At 47.2% G+C, this 18,153-nt stretch overlaps 1 protein-coding gene across 1 annotated transcript in view; it reads right to left on the bottom strand.

Moving 5' to 3' along the window:
- PANK4 (pantothenate kinase 4 (inactive)) overlaps window positions 1-18,153 on the bottom strand; it is an 18,589-nt gene extending 436 nt beyond the window's left edge. The window contains exons 1-18 of the mRNA XM_030230966.2: window positions 18,011-18,153; window positions 15,335-15,417; window positions 14,657-14,865; window positions 13,074-13,257; window positions 12,477-12,569; window positions 11,191-11,344; window positions 10,345-10,526; window positions 8,876-8,957; window positions 7,665-7,765; window positions 6,879-7,034; window positions 5,958-6,070; window positions 5,386-5,473; window positions 4,037-4,188; window positions 3,573-3,628; window positions 3,038-3,087; window positions 1,781-1,888; window positions 1,537-1,637; window positions 1,036-1,104 (exon numbers count right to left, since the gene is read on the bottom strand). Of these exons, the coding sequence (XP_030086826.1) occupies window positions 1,036-1,104; window positions 1,537-1,637; window positions 1,781-1,888; window positions 3,038-3,087; window positions 3,573-3,628; window positions 4,037-4,188; window positions 5,386-5,473; window positions 5,958-6,070; window positions 6,879-7,034; window positions 7,665-7,765; window positions 8,876-8,957; window positions 10,345-10,526; window positions 11,191-11,344; window positions 12,477-12,569; window positions 13,074-13,257; window positions 14,657-14,865; window positions 15,335-15,417; window positions 18,011-18,128 (2,099 nt within the window). The 5' untranslated portion in view covers window positions 18,129-18,153. The remainder of the gene's footprint in view (window positions 1-1,035; window positions 1,105-1,536; window positions 1,638-1,780; window positions 1,889-3,037; window positions 3,088-3,572; window positions 3,629-4,036; window positions 4,189-5,385; window positions 5,474-5,957; window positions 6,071-6,878; window positions 7,035-7,664; window positions 7,766-8,875; window positions 8,958-10,344; window positions 10,527-11,190; window positions 11,345-12,476; window positions 12,570-13,073; window positions 13,258-14,656; window positions 14,866-15,334; window positions 15,418-18,010) is intronic.

Below are 18,153 nucleotides of genomic sequence, written 5' to 3'. Positions count from 1 at the left end.
CCAGAGCACGGCCACACTTCAGCTCCATCTGCGGCCACAGCACGGCCAGAGCACGGCCAGAGCACGGCTCCATCTGCGGCCACAGCACGGCCAGAGCACGGCTCCATCTGCGGCCACAGCTCAGCCACACCTCAGCTCCATCTGCAGCCACACCACAGCCACCTCTCGGCCACCACTACAGCCACACTTTGGTCACACCCCAGCTCCAACTGTAGCCCCACCATGGCCACACCTCAGCTCCATCTGCAGCCACACCATGGCCACACTGTGGCCACCACTGCGGTCACCCGTCAGCCACCACTACAGCCACACTTTAGTCACAGCCCAGCTCCACCTGCAGCCTCACTGCAGCCACACCTCAGCTCTACCTGCAGCCACACTGCAGCCACACCTTAGCCCAACCTGAAGCCACACCTTAGCCCAACCTGCAGCCACACCATGGCCACACCACAGCCACCCCTCGGCCACCAGTGCAGCCACACTTTGGTCAAACCTGCAGCCACACCTTAGCTCCATCTACAGCCTCACCACAGCCTCACTATGGCCACACCTGCAGCCACACCACAGCCACACCTGCAGCTGCACCCCAGAGCTGCCCACTGGGATTCTGCATGGACTTACTGGTGCCCACAAACAGTGGCACCTGAAAGCCAAGGGGATCAATTCAAATGTTGTTTAAATGTAGCCAAGTTGGGATTTTGATACAGCTAAATTCTGTCTCCAATAGAGGAACTGATCAGAAGAGGTTAAACAAGGTGAAATGGTGCTTCTGTCCCAGGGGGTTTTGGCCACCTGCAGTATCTGACACCAGCCATAACCACAGCTCCTCACCCAGCTGTGCCCAGAACACAGACACCTCACCAAGGGCTGTAAGGCCTGAGCAGTGACAGTCTGTAAACCCACACTAAGCAACTCCTGATGGGTGTGCAGAAGTGATTCCCAATGGGAAGGGTGCCTGGGATGCTCCACAGCCAAACCTCTGACCATCCTGCAGCTGAGGCACACAAACCACACAGAGGGGCTTTGCCCACGTACCTCAGATCCAGGCACGGAGAGCTGGAGCCCGTCTGAACCAACAGCAGCTTCTCATCCCTCAGTGCAGAGCTGTTTAAAAAGACAAAAATATTAAACAGCTGCTTCAGCAGGGCCTTACACATCTGGGAATAAGCCAGAGAAGCAGGAATATCAAACCCTCTTTTATAAAGGGGTTTTTGCTGCAGGGACTTCACCAGGAAACACAATGTTTCCTTGAGCATCCTCTCCTGGGGACACTCTGTGTGTGATATACATGGATTTGCCTCTATTAACACAGAAAATTCCTGGCAGAGCAGCTGGAGTGCTTGTCAGGGGAAGACACAATACGAAATATAACTATGGGCGTGCCAGAAAGACCCAATTTCTAAATTTTTCACTTTAACGAAAGCAAATGCTCTGCCTTGGGCTGAGGCTGCAGTTACAGATGAACAGTGAAAGGCAAAGCCAGGCTGTGGCCAGGATCTGCTGTCCCCAGGGAGGGGTGACAGAGGTGCTGCTTACTGGATCACGGGGTCCATGGCCGCGATGCGCTCGGTCACGATCAGGGACTCGCTGTAGGTGACGTCGTTGAGGGCAGGGCCAGAGTTACAGGCCAAAATCACCTGGGGGAAGGTGCCAGGAGAGGTCACACAGTCAGGCTCTGGCATTCCAGGTGCTTGGATCATTCCCAGTTTGGCAGAGGAGTGTCCTGCTGGTGGGCAGTGACACCAAAACTCCAGAGGAATTGGCAAGGAAAAGCACTCACCTCTGTCCCTCTAGAAAGGAGCTCTCGGACAAAAGGAAAGACTCCTAAAATTATGTCTATCCCACTGTTATCTGCGAAAATTAAGGCACATTTATGAGGGGGACCCTCCTGCAAGAGAAAACCAATGCATTCAGGATGGAGCACCACTCACCTCAGGGCAGTTTGTTATTCACAGCTACTCCTCCACAGCCCCACATTTTGTACCCTGGAACACCTGAGCTTGGGGTCTGGACTGCAGTAAACTCCCAGCACACACCAGTGACAAACAGGAGGAATGGGGGCTCCCTGATGGTGGGTTTAAAACAGTTCCTGTTTTAAAACACCCCTCAAGTTCCTGTGCTGTGTTTGAGACAGGGCTCTCAAACTCCAGCAACAAAACCTGCACCTGCCAACTCAAGCCAGGCCTAACTCCAGAGTCAGGCTTTGATCCTGGACGCGCTGGGTGACAGCTGGACCTACCTTGGAGGGTGTTTTAAGCCAGCCTGGTGCTGGCTGAACAGCATTCCCTTCTGCCAGGAAAGGGCAGCATGGACTGTGGGGGCAGTGACATCCTAAAATGAAAAGATAGTGCCTATTCTCCATTAACCTCTTCATTTGTTCTCAACCTGGTGTTATGAAACTTAGTTCACTCCAGTTCAGACCAACAGAAGAACTGAAAAATGCTTAATTCCTAATAAAAACTGACAGGACAGTGCCTGCAGTTCCCTAATTATCCCTGTTACACAAGATTAGCTGGTGCTTTGTTTTAGGATGGAGCATGTAATGATTTGCTATAGTCTGCTCATCCCAACCTCTAGGCTGCCATTTTCAACAGAGAGATTTACACAAAGACACAAAAGCTTTTTAATTAATCTTAATTAAATGGTAAAAGAGATCACATGGGAATAAAGAAAAAAAAAGCTGTCCTAATTGGTAAGTTCATTACTTCAGCAAGCTCCTACATCAATGCCAGTTTTAGCTTGGCTACTCAGGGGGAGGAACAACTCAAACACTACATTTGGCCCCAGGGTTTTAAATTCAGGGGTCTGGGGGTATGGAAATAAGAGCCCTGATAAGGAGGGGAGGCTCTGGAGCAGCTGGGCTCCAGTGGGAATTCAGCTGGGGAAGTAACCACATTTTAGACTAATCCCTTTATGGTGAATTACTGGGATTTGTTTTGGGCTGTCTGAAGAGAGTTGTGTTCAAACCCCAGATTAGCAGGGTGGTTTGGTGATTAAGGTGGTTAATTAGTGGGTTCAGGGCCACCCAGGGTCATACCTTCAGTCGCTCCAGCCACTGGCTGTAGGAATCTTCCAACCAGGGACGTTCTGTGGCACAGACAGAGCAGGGTCAGCATTTCTTATCAGCAGCCACTAACTCTTATCAGCAGTCATTCTGCACATGGTACAAGCAGGAGGCTCATGCTGCACTCACTGAAGCATTTGAGCTCAGGTTTCCAATGTTTAATGTGTAGGCTGGCAGAGTTCCTGAGCCCTCTGTTATGGGAATGGCTCCAGGACAGGAGGCCTGAAGTGGAATTTTCACACTAAAGCTGTGGAGAGGTGAGAGCTGGGTGTGGACCCCCCAGGACACTGTTCCCTGGCAGGGACACCACAGTGAGTGACCATCTCTGTGTTTAAGGAGAGAGTGTGCAGGTTTAACTCCTTTGGAGCACTACCCAAACTCTGGGTCTGCATTTAAATAACCCTAACAAGCCCTAATGATTCTCTGTCACCTGGGTCCCAGAGCCCCACAAACATTCCCACTCCATTCCCTCATTAACATCCACCCACCAGCAGGGATCTCCCCTTACCTTGGAGCTTTGACTTGGCTTCTTCAAACCCAAACTGTGGCTCAGACTCCAGAACACTGGGACAGGAGAGAGACAAAGGGCACAGTTCAACACCTCCACCTCACATCAGTGGAATTCAAACATTTCTTTAGCTGGGGCCCAGCAATTTTACTGCACTGCTTAAACTGGGAGTGTCTGTGGGTCCCAGGACTGGGAAAAGTATTTTTTAATCATGTTAAAAACAAAAGGCTCATCAGGACATTAAATCAGAGTTCTGATGCTAAAACAGCCTCAGCAATGTACAGATATTTGCAGACAGCAGGCTACAGGAAAAAAGACATTTTTGGGTCTGCAAACCACCATGAAATGTCATGACTTAAACCAGCTGCAGGCTGTAACAGTGGGGAGGGGGAGATTGAGGAATTTTTGAGGAATTTTTTACATTCTGTAGCTTAAAGGGTGCTGTTAAAGGATGTAACACCTACTCTGAGACTGCCTTTGCTCCCCAGTCAAAGACATTCCCTGCCAGAAGTCCTTTCACCAGTGCAAACTGCCTCTCCTCCCAGTCCAGGGAATCCAGGGACTCGATCACACTCTGGAAACACTTTAGGGCTATTCCATTTTCTTTCTGCTTTACCTGTAAGACACACAGGAAACATTGCATTTTCACACCAACATTTCTCACCCAGCTTTGTCTGTCTCAGTCCCAAGGCCACTTTTAAGCATCTCCTCCGTGTTCATGGCCTCTCATGGACCAACCAATTATTGCTGTCAGTGCTTAGGACCAAGGAAACTTTCCTAGATTCTCACAAAAAGTGTCATGAGTGCCAGGATGTGATCTATAACCCAAGAATTACTGCTCTTAGCAAGTTAGAGGTGCAACAGATCTTGAGCAGACTGGGACATAGCTCTTGGGCAAGAATGTGGACACAAAAAACCTCATGGCAGTAAAATGATGCATCAACCCCAGGAAACCACCACCAGCAGTCCCACACAATATGAAGGGTGTTTATTTTTTTCTTTTGCATCATCCCAAATTCTCAGCAGCTCTGAGGTTTTTTTCTCTTCTCTGGCTCCAGTAAGATCAGTGTTACAGGGTGAGCTCTCTTAGAAAATGTAAAATGATTCTGGGTACCAAAATCTTGTCTTGGCAGTAACTTTTCTGAATTACAAGAAGCAAACATGAGCAAAAGCCACCTCCCATGTGTTTTAGCCCTTTCCCAGAGTGAAGGCACCACCTGACAGTGCAGCCAGGGAGAATCTCTCTGTATTTTGCAGAAATATGTCAACAGTCAGGAAAAGAGCCTTGGATCAGCCACTAGCACTGTTGTTATTTATATGTCACACAAACAATGGACATACAGAAAGTTGTTTTTTGAGAAATAATGACTCCAATGTCCTCTCCCCAGTCATTTCATGTCACAGAACAAAGCACAGAGAGAAAACAGCTGCACAGGGGTAATGAATGTTTTCAAGAGCAGGAAGTTGTGCATTGTGTCCTCTCCAACCCAGTGCTGAGAACCTCACAAGGGACAAAAGCAGCCACAGAGGAGTGCATCAGAGCAGTGTCAGCCTGGTGACACTGTCTGGTGACAGCCACCACACCCAGCTCAGGAGCACCACGATGGCTTCTCAGGGCTGTCAGGCAACTGAAGCTGGTGATATTTTGGTTATCATTATGCCCACCAGGAGCCTGTTGAGGTGAAGGGTTTATGTCCCCCTCCCCAGGGCTGTTTCTGCTCCCAGCCAGTGCAGGAACTGGTTCCTCATCTCTCCCTTCTGAACCATCCATCACCTGTGCAGTTTCAGTGTTGGAAAAGTATCTTGAACTCACCTTGGAATAGGGATCTGGAAAACTGAACTCGTTCAAACAGTGTTCCCTTGTATCCAAGAGACTTCTGACTGTTAAGGTACCATAAGCACTTTAAAAAGGGAGAAGGGGGGAAAAAAACCAAATCAATTACTTCAAACAGAAAAAGTTATTTTTTCTCTCTGTTTCCTCTGGAAATCACAGCCCCTCACATGAGCACTGAAGCTGAAAGTCACAGGTGCTAAACCCTGGCTTTACAATAAGATTATTGAATCTACAATTATTTATTGCAGATTCAATAATAAATCTACAATAGGATTATTTAAATACAGGAAGGGAGAATGTCCAGAATTAACTTGCTGCTATTTTTAATAACCACATACAAATTTTTAATTACAATTTTTCTGCCAAGATAGAATTTCTCTGCTCAACTCCAACAGGTGAAATCCAAAATCTCTGTGCAGAGGATCTGATGTTTGGCACATCTGAGCCTTCAGCCTACTTGGCTTTGTTTGCTCTGCTCCCCAACCTGGTTAGCTTCTGGTGGGCTTCCACTGCACAACAGAAGCAGCAAGTGGGAAAATCAAACCACTCACAAGGGCTGCTGCCTGAGTGTCTGGAGCTTGTTCCAGTATTTCTGGCGGAATTTCTCAGCTCTCTCCTGTGCATCCACAGAGTCTGGCTGGCTGGCTGCAGCTCGCTTTGCCACCTGGCAGAGAAAAGAGGCAACGCTTTTGGAGTTACCAAATTAACTCTTCCTCCTGTAATTGGTGTGAAGTTCAGTCTGAGCAATAACCCCTCCATCTGCCTCCCTGTTCTGTGCCTGCAGCCTGGCTGCTCCCTCCCACACAGCACCTCCCAGCCTCCCTTCATTCCAAACAGTAAATAACAATTTTAATGGCTCTTTTCATCCCAAAAGAGTTAAAGTTTGTTTTCCAGACTGCACTTTCAGAAATTAAGCACAAGTTCTAACTACTTAGAGGAGAAAAAAATAACAATGCACATACAGTAAAGGAGAAGCAGGCAGAAATTTCATGGTGCACATCGACCCCTTGTGTTCTCTTTGTGTTTACTCCAGTGAACTGCCTGAATCATCTTCAGTGCAGAAAAAAGTAATTTGTGTCAGGTTCAATTGTTCCCTTCCCATGCACAAGTGTCTGTGAGGCAGCAGGACTGCTCCCAGAGGAGGAACAACCCAAGGATCTCTGGCCTTTGGTTGTGTAACTGTCCTGCTTGCAGCTCTGTACAGAGAGGTCCAAGTGCCATTAAAGACAGAAAATGCTTTGAAAACACCTTTCAGGAGATTAAAAAAAAGCACCACAGAAGAACATTTCTGCCTTTGAAGAGACCAAGCCCCTCCTTAAGGGACTGGGACAGGTGCCTTTGTCACAGGGAAAGAGGGACTGCACTTCCAGAGGGGTGCCAGCAGGAACATTTCCCAGGACAAACACTCTGCTCCACAGATTTGTTTCCTAAATACCTGTGTCACTGACACAGGACTGTTCTGTGACACTTACCCCATCCAGTGCCTCCTCAAAGCAGGTGAGCCAGTATTTTCTGGCCATGGCATCATCTGTGAGGTCAACAGTGTCTGGGATATAGGTGGAGGGGTCTTTCAGCAGTGGCAGGTTAACAAGTGGTCTCTCCAATCTGTCCATTTCCAGCATGTCAAACTAGGGGAGAAATGAAAGAGATGGATTAGAACTCACTCAGAAGTTCATTCACAATTAATTAAATTAGCACAAGGGCTGCAGAAGTCCAGGGATGGTTAAGACTGACAGATTTGCAGACAATTATAGGTTATCATAAATAATCCAGTTCCCTCTGTGGATTATTTTATCCATGCCCCCTCTAAAGACAGAAATTATCCAGTGTGAAAATAACCCACAGTGGAATCAGAATTGCTCTACTGTCAGTGACTTTAAGGGACTGGGCTTGTGCTCTTCTGTCCAATCTTGTATTTTTCTTCTCACAGGAAGCAAATTAACACTGCTTAAAGATGGTTGACTAAGAAAATCCAAATTCTGAGGTATTTCAGCTGCAGCAAAAGGGAGAGAGAGACAAACACTCCCCCCACTTTGGCAAAGGAGAGCAAGCCAAAGTAGCAGCCAGTCTGTTTCATGAAACATTCCATCCAACACCACACAGGACACGAGACAACACCACACCAGACACCAGACTGGGCACTTCTCTGGGAAGCAGGAGCCTCAAGGGCAAGCAGCAACCAGCTGGAGAATAATCCCCAATGTCCAGGCCAGCACTGCTAAGAGAACACACACAGGGCTAGGAAAGACAGCACATACTGTACCACTCCGTGTTCTCTGCAGGGGGGAAACATCAGGGGATGTGCTCATGAGCCCAGAACTCCCAGCATAATTCTCTCCCCAGCTGTACTGGTTTGGATCTAGAAAAGAGAAAGACACAGACACACATAATCTGAAAATAAAACTGAGAATACTCCTGTGAGTGAGTCTAGAGCCAGCATCCCTCTGAGCAGCTGCTGCACTACACAAGCCAGCTCCCCTTGTCTTCAAAAGCAAACAGAATTTTTCCCTCTAACCCCCAAAAGAGATGTTTCAACCACTCAATGAATTACCTGCTCCAAGGAGCTTCAACCTGAATGAGACAAGAGATAATTTAAGTTCAAAAATCATTATTTTAACCCCATTTCCTTATCGTTAATCAGCATGCCTCCAAAGCACTACCACTGAGCATTTATTTCTAAATCTAGATCCATTATTAACAAAAGAGTATTACAGAACTCCCAAAGCACAATGTAAGCTTCAGAGAAATATTAAAGTTATTTCCAGATTTGCTTTATTTGAGGAAAATGTAATGAGCTCAGATGTGCAGTACATGCTGCAGAAGCAATGTCTTTAATTCTTCAGTAGCTGGTTCTTTGCCCATCTCTATCAAATGGGCAGGAAAGGGATTCCACATCCATTTTTTGGAGGTGTGTTTGATACTTGCTGAGCTAAGTACCATCAGCAGCCTGTGGCTGTGCCACTGTAACCAGTGTACTGCCTGCCTTGCCAGTACACCAACAGGGGAAAAGGAAAACTAAACAGGCAGAATTCCACCAAAGCACCCTGGATCCAAGGGATCTGGACAGAAGGGTCTCCTCTGTGAGGCTTTTCATTCTCAGACAAACAGTCTGGAGATGCTGGTCTTCCTCAGTACATTAAAGGAATTCAGAAGTGGCCTCTTAAAGAGGGGGAGGGTCTCCAAACCCACATTTCTCCAGCTGCATTTAGAGCTGTGACTGCTCTTTGTAGAAATGCAGAGAGGAGAAGAGCCCAGTCCTGCTGCCTTCTCAAAGGTGAGCAGGAAATCCAGTGAGAAATTAAGATGTCCCTGCCAGAATGTATAAAACCAAAGCCCAGCATCTGTGTTTATTAGTGCCAAATGGATTTATTTAGGCAACAGCTTACATGCAGCCTCTTAAGAGAAACTTGGACAGTACACTGACATTTCAGAACACAGCATATACAGAACAGAGCAGTGCTGTACTTACTGTCTTGTTCAGCTCCTTTTAAAAATGCCCCAATGGCTCCCAGGTAGCCTTCATGTCTCAGGAACAATGCCTGAACCTCTCCCTGCCACAATATGAAACATTGCAATTGGATGGTCCCTGAGGGCTAACAGGCACTTCTTTGTCACTAGTTTCACACTTTAATTTAATAGAAACAACTAGAAGATGGTAATAGTCATTTGTGCTACATTCTCACACATTCAGCAACTTTTAATGGTGCTTCTGGAACAGCTCAGGGAGGAACTGCTCACACACATCATTCCCCAGTTATCACACAGCTGGAAAACACCCATGCACCAGCAGTGTGTGCTCTATGGCCTTCCCTGGAAAGCACCACTGCATCATTCCATGAATATTCAACTCCTCTTGCTTCAACAGGCTGCAAATGCAAGGGCATGGGATTGCCAAGGTGAGTGTGTGCCACTGCAGCCAGCAACACCTTTGGGACACTGCTCCTTGTCTTTATTTCACTGCACTGCTCTTCAACACCACACAGACACTGGGCATTACCCACAGGCAGGCATTCCCCCATCCAAATAATCCAATTCTTAATGCAAAATACAGGGATGCTGGGGAGGAGAAACCTCCATCCTCACAGCAGGGCCCCTCAGCTTTCCCAGGCTGGGTGAGACCTTTCCAAGGAATTCAGCAGTGACAGTGGGGACAGCTCACCCTGAGGGCAGCTACAGGGAAACAGCAGCTCCAGCTCACAGGGAGATTTGGATCTGAATCCCTGGCCAAGTGTCTCTTACAACAACCTAAAGCTGCAGTTTTGCAATAGCTTTCTTGGAACAGGAAGGGACAACAATGATGAAATAAAGAGGGAAAAGGCAGCACACAGGAGTCTCTTGCATGAAGCACTGAGATGAGAAAAAATTGGTGTCATCTTCTCTATAAAATTCCCAAAGTGCAGGACTAATCCACCTGTAACAACCATTAACCAGCTTGTGGATTGGACCTTTCTCCTAGTCAACAATCTTCAGTATTTTCCACAGCTTCAAAACCTGCAAAGAACTTCAGCTGGGTTGATCTGAGGTTTGATTTTCTCTTTAGTAACAAAACCCCACTGATGCCAACTGTCTCAGAACAACCCCACACTGCATGGCCTGGGGGTGGAAAGATGCAAATCAGCAAGAGGAATTGAATAATGATGGTGACTATCTAAGAACACAGTGGAAAACTCATTACTTGGAGCTACAAGACAGACTGTCAATCAAAAAATAATAATAAAAAGAGAGAGAGGGAGGTAGGGAGAGAGAAAAAAGGCCAGACACAACTCGCAGACATTTCACACTGATTTCACCCCTCCCACAACACATCCCTGCCTTACCTACCTAAGGAGCAGCACTCTAAGCTTACTTCATGTGCAAATTCATTATTAAGGTATCCCAAGAGCCTAGGAAAACACCTAAAATGTGACTTTGCTGCAGGGAAGCCTGTGTTTCCCGTACCTTGGAGAAGAAGTTGATGCTGTAGGTGATTGTGCGCATGGTGACGGGGTGGCCCCGGATAAAAAACCCTCCAAAATAGATTTTATCCAGGTTGTGCAGTTTGGCATGCAGGCAGGCCAGCTGGCCAATGTCATTGCTGATCATGTGGAGCAAACTTTTGGCCATATCTTCTTTGGAAAACTCTGGAAGGCAAGGAAGAGTAAAGCAAATGACACACAGAGTGAGGAAGCTCCAGAGGACTCTGCTGCTTTTCTAACTGAACCTGCAGCTGGGGAAAGAAAAATCCAAGATTGGAGGAGTTTTCCTGATGTGTGGAGAAGAAAAAGCCTCACATATATAATGTACTTCTAACAAGGAGGAGTGTGATTTGATTAAAGATATCAGGAAAATAAGCCTATGTGAAACATTTCTTGAAAAGAAACTTCTGGATGGCAGGAATCCATTTCTTCTCTCTAGGAACCACGGGTGAGGGTTCATCCATCCCTCTTGGCCTGAGATGCACTGCAAATATTTCACTAAGACACTGCAAATTGTAACAAATCACTGACAAAGGGCCTTTCTGGAGCCCAGAAAGCCACATCTTTTTCCCACAGGAATGAATTAACCCCAGGCTAACCAGACAGCTATTTTTTAATTTTCCCTTGGCTTAGGCAATCCCAAACTGAAAATTTAAATGTCTGCTTATAAAGCAGTACTGCATAATACTTTACATCAATATTGTGCAAGCAAAACACAAGATGATGAAAGAAGCTGGAGATTATTTTCAGCTCTACTTGTCAGATCAGTATAAAGTTGATTCCCAAGAGCCAGAGGAGATGTTTGGGTAGATCTTTTTTATCTCAGTACCTTTGTCTGCTGTGGTGGACTTCCCAAAGCTGCTGGCAATGAGATTCCCACTGAGCCCCAGGGTCTGGTAGGCACCTCCATACACATCCTTCACCAGCATGTCCACGTTGGTGTGCTGGCCCTTTGAGGCCAGCTGCAGCAACTCATCAAATTTCTGAGGGTGAGAAGCACAGTTAGCACAGCTGACCTGAGCCAGAGCTCTGCAACATCTTCACTGATCAAAACCAGACTTAGAATTAGCCCTGCCAGGCAAAGACAGGCTATTTCTAATTACAAGGATGTATCCAGAGTGATCAAACACACAGATCTTCAGTGGAGCTCCTTTAAAGATGAAAAGCACAATCAACCTTTCTTACTTGTAGATATTTTGTTGAATTTCCCCTGAAAACTAGGGTGGGTCAGCACATATAAAACAGTCAGAGGCCTCGTGGCATCCCTTATCTTGGAATTCAGAAACAAGGAACTAAGAGGAAACAGAATTTTGTCTTCCTGGAGCACAATAAAAGAGAAGTTTGAGAAAAAGTCTCAGTGTGCCTTTCCTGTGCCTGAAATTAAACTTGCAGGCAAGCTCCATTATGCCAATCCTTAATTTATAACCCTGTTAACCTGAATTTCTTCTACAAAACCAAGCGAGAATTAAGAGCAGGCACTGTCATGTTCTGAGATTTCTTCTTTAGGAGCACCAAACCAAAAGCCCAGGCCAGGCTGTGCCCTCCCTTTGACATTTTCTTATCTGGTGCATTTGTAACTCGAGCTTTTCCTACACTGCTGACATTTAGGACACTCCTTTACGCCAGGTGGCTCTTTGGGAAGCCCAGCATGATGTCAGAGCAGGACTAAGTCAGGCCTTGCTCATCAGCCCAGGATTTAAACTTGAATTGGCAACCAAGGAACCAACCATGAGGCAAAATTTCTCCTCTCAGCTCCCAGACATTTTGCAGCAATTCTGTGCTCCCTGCTTTCTTCTGCAGATAGTACTGCAGGAACTGGGCTGGCATTTTAAGTTAAAAAGAGAATAAAAAATGACTTTGAGGAGGTTCTTGTCCATCACTTGCCCTTGAGCCCCAAGCAAGATTGCTTTTGGTCACAATAAGCACCTTCTAATTCTTGTCCCTATATTCCACCAGTATCTTTTTTTTCATGTAAAACTTTCTTTTATGCATCAGAAGTGTCAAAAATACAAACACAAGTGCAGGACTCAGCCTTGTTACCTAACATTCCAACATTTCAGGCTTCCTCCCAGCATTTAATTTAATCCCAACCCCCTTGAAGAGACACTTGGGTACCTTTGTTTTGGTGAGCAGAGCTCCCAGACCCCAGAAGGTTCCACCTCCAATTGAGCTGCCCCCAATCCATTCAAATTTGTCTTCTGATTCTACCTGTGAGTCAAAAAGGGCAGATTTATTTAGAAAGTCCTTTTATAAGGTTGAACATAGATTTAAATATCAGAGTGTGCAGGGTTTTGGAAGAGTGGAATCAGTGGAGATGGAATCCTCCCACTGTGGAAGTGGCAGGGGAGAAGGGCACATTGCACATGCACCACAAGCAGTTTTGGAAATCTTTGTATTTAATTCTTGGCAAATAATGGCTAAATATGGACATTAAACTTGGACTCTTCAACAGTGTGACAAAACAAACAAAAATCACTTTGATCTGACAGCCTTTGTCCTCATTAGGTAATCACTTCTCTAAACATCAAATTAAATGTAATTTAAAAAAATTAGTGAATAGAAAAGCATTCACAACTCTGCAATTAATTCACTTCTAAAAAGGCACAGTTTCGTTTTTAAACCTTGCATTACCCAAGAAGAAACAAGTACAAATCTGAACTAGGAAGAGGTTTCAGATCAAATCTCCAGCAGAGCATTTTGGCCACCACTCACCTTCACTATGGAGACCCCTGAGCCAATGTTCACCAGCAAATAAGGGAAAATGTTGGGGTGGTTGGTCTGGAACCGGAATTCTGTGTCTGAATCCTTCTGGTAAGCAAACACCTCGTGGGGGATGTTCCTCAGCACAAAGTTGCAGCCCTTAATTAAGCAGGTCATTACATCTTCCTTATCAACTCTGAGGGGGAGGAAAAAGCCCGAAATAAATGTCCCAGCCCTGCTGATAAGGCAGTTTGATTTTGGAGCAGGAGTTTGCACAGACTTGGCAGAGGGGAATTTTCACACCACCTGGCACAAGCTCAGCTCTCTGGAAACATGAAATCTCCATCTGCACATGGTCTGGGGCTCCCTTCCCATGGCAGAAGTGCAGGCTGGAGTTCTGTTACACAGTAACTTTAATCATGTTGTCATTAAAAATAATCCTGTTTGCTTGTTTACACTGCTCTTTTCCTGCCCTGCTCCTTTCATGGTCTGTGCACCCCTGCCACAAAGTAGGTCAGGAGGCTTAGCTGGAAATTAACCTCAAAAAACAATTTCCCAACATGGAATAATTGTCTGTTGCTCTTCCCCTGGCTCCTAATAAAGCACAAAAGGACCCCTCGACATTTCAGCACTTGTTTATGACAGATTCAAGGGGCTGGGAGGAGCCTACAAGTGGGATTAGCAAACACAGAAAAAGAGATTTCTCACAAGAGCAGCAGGATTCCCAACAGGATATCCCCAGTGTGGAGTCTGGGAATGGGATACAAAACTTAGAGAAGGTGATTGGTAAGTCAGCTAACACACACTGACTTCTCTGAACCTCTGTGTGTCTGTACTGTTGTTGATTTATGGAAATTCTTACAGGAAACATCCTGAGGCTTGCTGGAAACACATAAACAAGGCACAAACTCATCTCAACTACTACAGAATGATTTGGGTGTTCCACGGTGGAGAAGCAGCTCTGGTTTGGAGCTGGAGAAAAACTGAGTGTGTCAGAACCAAATAAAAACCTAAACCAGGTGCACCAGGTGAGATAAGAGGGGAAAGTGCCTCCTTATCTTGATCAATTGATCTTTAGTAACAGCCAATGAGGTACTAAAGGGGGCTGGTGTGAAACAGCAGATAACAGAGCCCAGCTTATCAGGAGAAACACTTAATATGCAAAGACAGTCTAAAAGATGAGCACAGGCCCTCAGGGGTTGAGGAATCTCCTACACAGATCACAGCAGGAGAGGTGCTTGAATATTGTGGTAAATAAATGTTTTCTTACAGCATAGAAAGTGTGAATTTATAGGCACCAAACTGTGGCTGTGATGGTTTTTGTCTCTGTATTGATAAGACAGCCTTTGATGACATCTAGGCATGTTTCAGTGTCAACTTTTTAGTATTTGGTGTTTGATAATGGTATTTGAACAGTAAATTTATGAGGTTATCATTCATTGTTCTGCTGCAAGCCTTTGCATGAAGTTTAGGTAGGAGCTGTACAGCAAATGACTGTCACATGAATTACCTCTGAGCATGCCCAGGAAAATGACAAAAGCTTTTGGAGTAGGTGTAAGTTAATTCTTCATAACAGAAAAAGCAGTTCCACTTACTTCAACCCCAGTTTCTTCTCAATAAGGTCTTTGAATTTATAGGCACCACCACCTGTGGCTTTGATGACTTTTGTCTCTGTATTGACAAGATGGTCTTTGATGAAATCTAGGCAGGTTTCAATGTAAGTGTTTTCAAATTTGATGAAGTGAAGTCGAGCTGTAATCTCCTCCTGAACAGATATTTCATACAAGGGTTCATTGTCTATGTCCTTCAAAAGAGAAAAGGATTTCTTAGAGAACATTCTTGCAGAAGCAAGGTTAAATGCTGAACTACTGAACATCAATACTTGTGCTTTTCTTGCCCTTGAAACTGTGTTAATGCCATTAAACAGAACACCTCAAGCTATGCCAAAGAAGAATAGAGTTTCACAGCTCTTAATTCTCCTTAAGCTGAGATAATCAATTCTCCCATGCAGCTGACATGCAGGAAATCCCTCTGCATGAGGAAACTTAGGTCTGCACAAGAGCAAGGTTTTTTTACAGAAGTTACTCTATTTTCCACACTTATTGTCTGGAAAATAAACATTTCAAACAGTACCTGGCAATACAAACACTTCCCAAAAAGTTTTATATAAACAAGTTACGAGATGTGCTTGGATACAATTTCTGTTCTAGCCAGTCCAGAACCTCACTCCTGTGAGTCAATCCCATGCAGCTGATCCCTGATGGAATTCTCACCTTTCCAGAATGATCAAAGGATCTCACTCTTGCCACTTTGTGCTGTACAGTTGAGTAATAAGCCAGCTTGGTTAATGAACCTCCTGTTCATAAAGAGATGACAAGTTATGATTAATGCCTCACCTTGGAGCAAACAACAGAACTTGTGTTTATGTCAGCTCTTGGTTCTCCAGGTTTCCTCAGGTAAAGCCAGAAAAAATTAATGGAAATGTAGAAAGAATCCTTTGTTGAGGATTCTTGGCCTGGTTAACCCCCAGAGCATCACAGAAGGGAAAAGCTCCATAAATTCAGTTTGTGCCTGACTGATGTGGGATGAAGATGAGCAGGAAATTCTTAATTAGCCAGGCCAGTACATGTACTGCTGGTATTCACCTTGTTTGGGAACTTGATGAAACCCCCCAAATCTGTACCAGGATTTTCTCAGCTGGTTTGCCACCACTGAGCAATGCCCCCCATGTGCACAGAGTGTTTCAGCAGCCACACCTAAATAATATTCTTACCCTGCTTTTAGGGACAAGTCTGTAAACTCATGGCTGGTTAGAAAATGACCCTCTGTACTGGGTAATTATTTTGCAAGACTGGTCTTGGCTTTGGGGTAAAGAATGCTCAGAGTGATGTTTCTCAAGCACACAGAAGTGGAGATGTTAGCAATGTGCAAGTCTGAGCAGAGCAGCCTCATCATCCCCTTCAGGCCTCCAGTCTGCTCATGGCAATAAAACTTTCAACTCTCCCCTTGACACAGAATTCAACCCCTTGCCCTGTCCTTGCATCTGACCTGCAAAAGTGGATTTCTGGGGTTACACTGAACAGCTTCAATGTTTTCCACCACAGTGCTCCAGGTCTGAGGGTAACTGTGATCCACTACTGGGCTAACATTAAAGTCCTGAAAGTGAATAAAAACCTGGCAATGTTAGATCCTAAACAACTGGCTAAATTCAGTGGCACTGCACTCTGCTGCCTAATGAAAACCAAGAAACGAAGCATCAGAGGTCAAAGACACTGTCAGCTCTTCCACAGTGCTCAAACATTTTTGTTAGGAAAGTATTTGCAGCCTGTAGGAGAAAAACAGGCAGCTTACTCCAGGAAAACTTAAGTGAGGTCAACATAGAGTGACCATGGACAGACAGAGTAACAAAAGCAATAAAAGTTCCCTGACCTTGGATCTGATTTCACTGTCCCAGGCAGTGCTTTGAAGTTTCTGGTAAACAAAACCCACGGTCTGTTCTGCTAAAAGGTGAGGCCTTGCACAGTTTTTATGGGGACGTTTCCCTCCACAGCTCCAAACAGAGGCTCAGTGTTGGAGTGTCACATTCTTAACACCGACAATGACACAGGTGCTGCAGGAATCCACCACCAGACCCACGGGATGCAGAGCCATGCTTTGTGCATTATCCCCTTGCTCTCCCAGTTTATAAAGACTTAAATCCATTCAGAACACCAGCTGAGACATGTAACCAGGTTTTATAACTAATCCCAGGACTCTAATTCCGAGCTGACCCGCACAAAGGGCCAGCTCCAGCTGTTATTTTCCCAGGCGTGCAACCAGCAGCTCCCCAGGGGCTGAAGTGACACGACAACATTTTTTACTATGGTGCAGGTTTTCTTCCCACTGTCCCTGAGTCCCCAGCACACAGAGCAGTGTTCACCTGAGCAGTAATACTTTGCTTTTCTTTTCCCTGGCTTTTCTCCTGAAAAGTTCCGCTGATGCCGAAACCGTAAAAGGGAAGGGAAATGTGTGAAAAGGCACTTGGGGCTTAGTGTGTCCGCAGAGCCACTGCTGATCCCTGCACGGGAGGAACGGGGAGCAGGCTGAGCCTGCTGCACAGTTCCTGGCTGTCACCTGCTGTGTGTCACCCTGTCCCGCGTGTCACCCTGTCCCGTGTGTCACCCTGTCCCGTGTGTCACCCTGTCCCGTGTGTCACCCTGTCCGCCGGGGAAATCGCCCATGTCGGCTGCTGGGGTGTAGGCAGGGGGCAGCGGGTGGTTTTGGGGGTGACTGAGGCAGCAGTGACAGACCCCGACACACGGCAAGCCCCGCAGCCGCTCTGTCCCGCCCGGGCAGTGCCACAGCCGCCGTCACCGGCTCTTTTTGTTTCTTCCAGGCCGGTTTTGGGAGCCGGAGGAGCGCCCGCAGCATCCCGCGGGCCGCGGCCTGGGCCGGGGGGCGGCTGAGGGGCTCCGCACACGGGCCTGGCGCACTGGGGCAGGGCCCGGCGCGCTCTGCGGGGGTGCAGCCGATGCCCCCCAGCCCCGCCGCCTCCCCGCCGGTCCGGTAGAACCCTCCGGGCTCTCCCCCGTCCCCCCTTGGTGGCCAAGGGCAGCCCCGACAGGGCAGCCCCGACCGGGCCACCCCGCCCGGCTCCCCGCGGCCCGTTACCCGCGCGGGGCCCGCCGGGACCTGTAGTTCCGCCCCTAGCCCGCGCTGCGCCTGTACCCACCGGCGGAACTACAACTCCCGTCGTGCTCCACGCCGCCCCCCATATCGCGCAACCCGCTGGGAGCTGTAGTGAGCCCGCGCTCACCCGCGCTGGCCCGCGCGTCGCGGGAGACTACACTTCCCAGGCTGCCCCGCGCGCGCCCGGCCCGGCCCCCCCCGCGGGCCCCCCCAGCGGGGCCGGAGCCGCCGCCCGTTCCCCACCGCCGCCCCTTCCCCGCAGGCCTCCCCCGCCCGGTTACCGATGTCTATGGCGAAGCGCTTGGCGTTCTCCAGGTTGCGGAAGATCTCGTCGGGCGGGAGGGTGATGCTCTTGTCCAGGCTGCCGTGACCGCTGCCGCGCCCGCCCCGCTCCGCCATTTTGAACGCGACCCGCTCCCTCCCT

This window comes from Serinus canaria, chromosome 21 (assembly GCF_022539315.1).
Source record: "Serinus canaria isolate serCan28SL12 chromosome 21, serCan2020, whole genome shotgun sequence".
In the NCBI taxonomy this organism is placed as follows: Eukaryota; Metazoa; Chordata; class Aves; order Passeriformes; family Fringillidae; genus Serinus; species Serinus canaria.
This window is presented reverse-complemented; position numbering and strand designations above follow the sequence as displayed.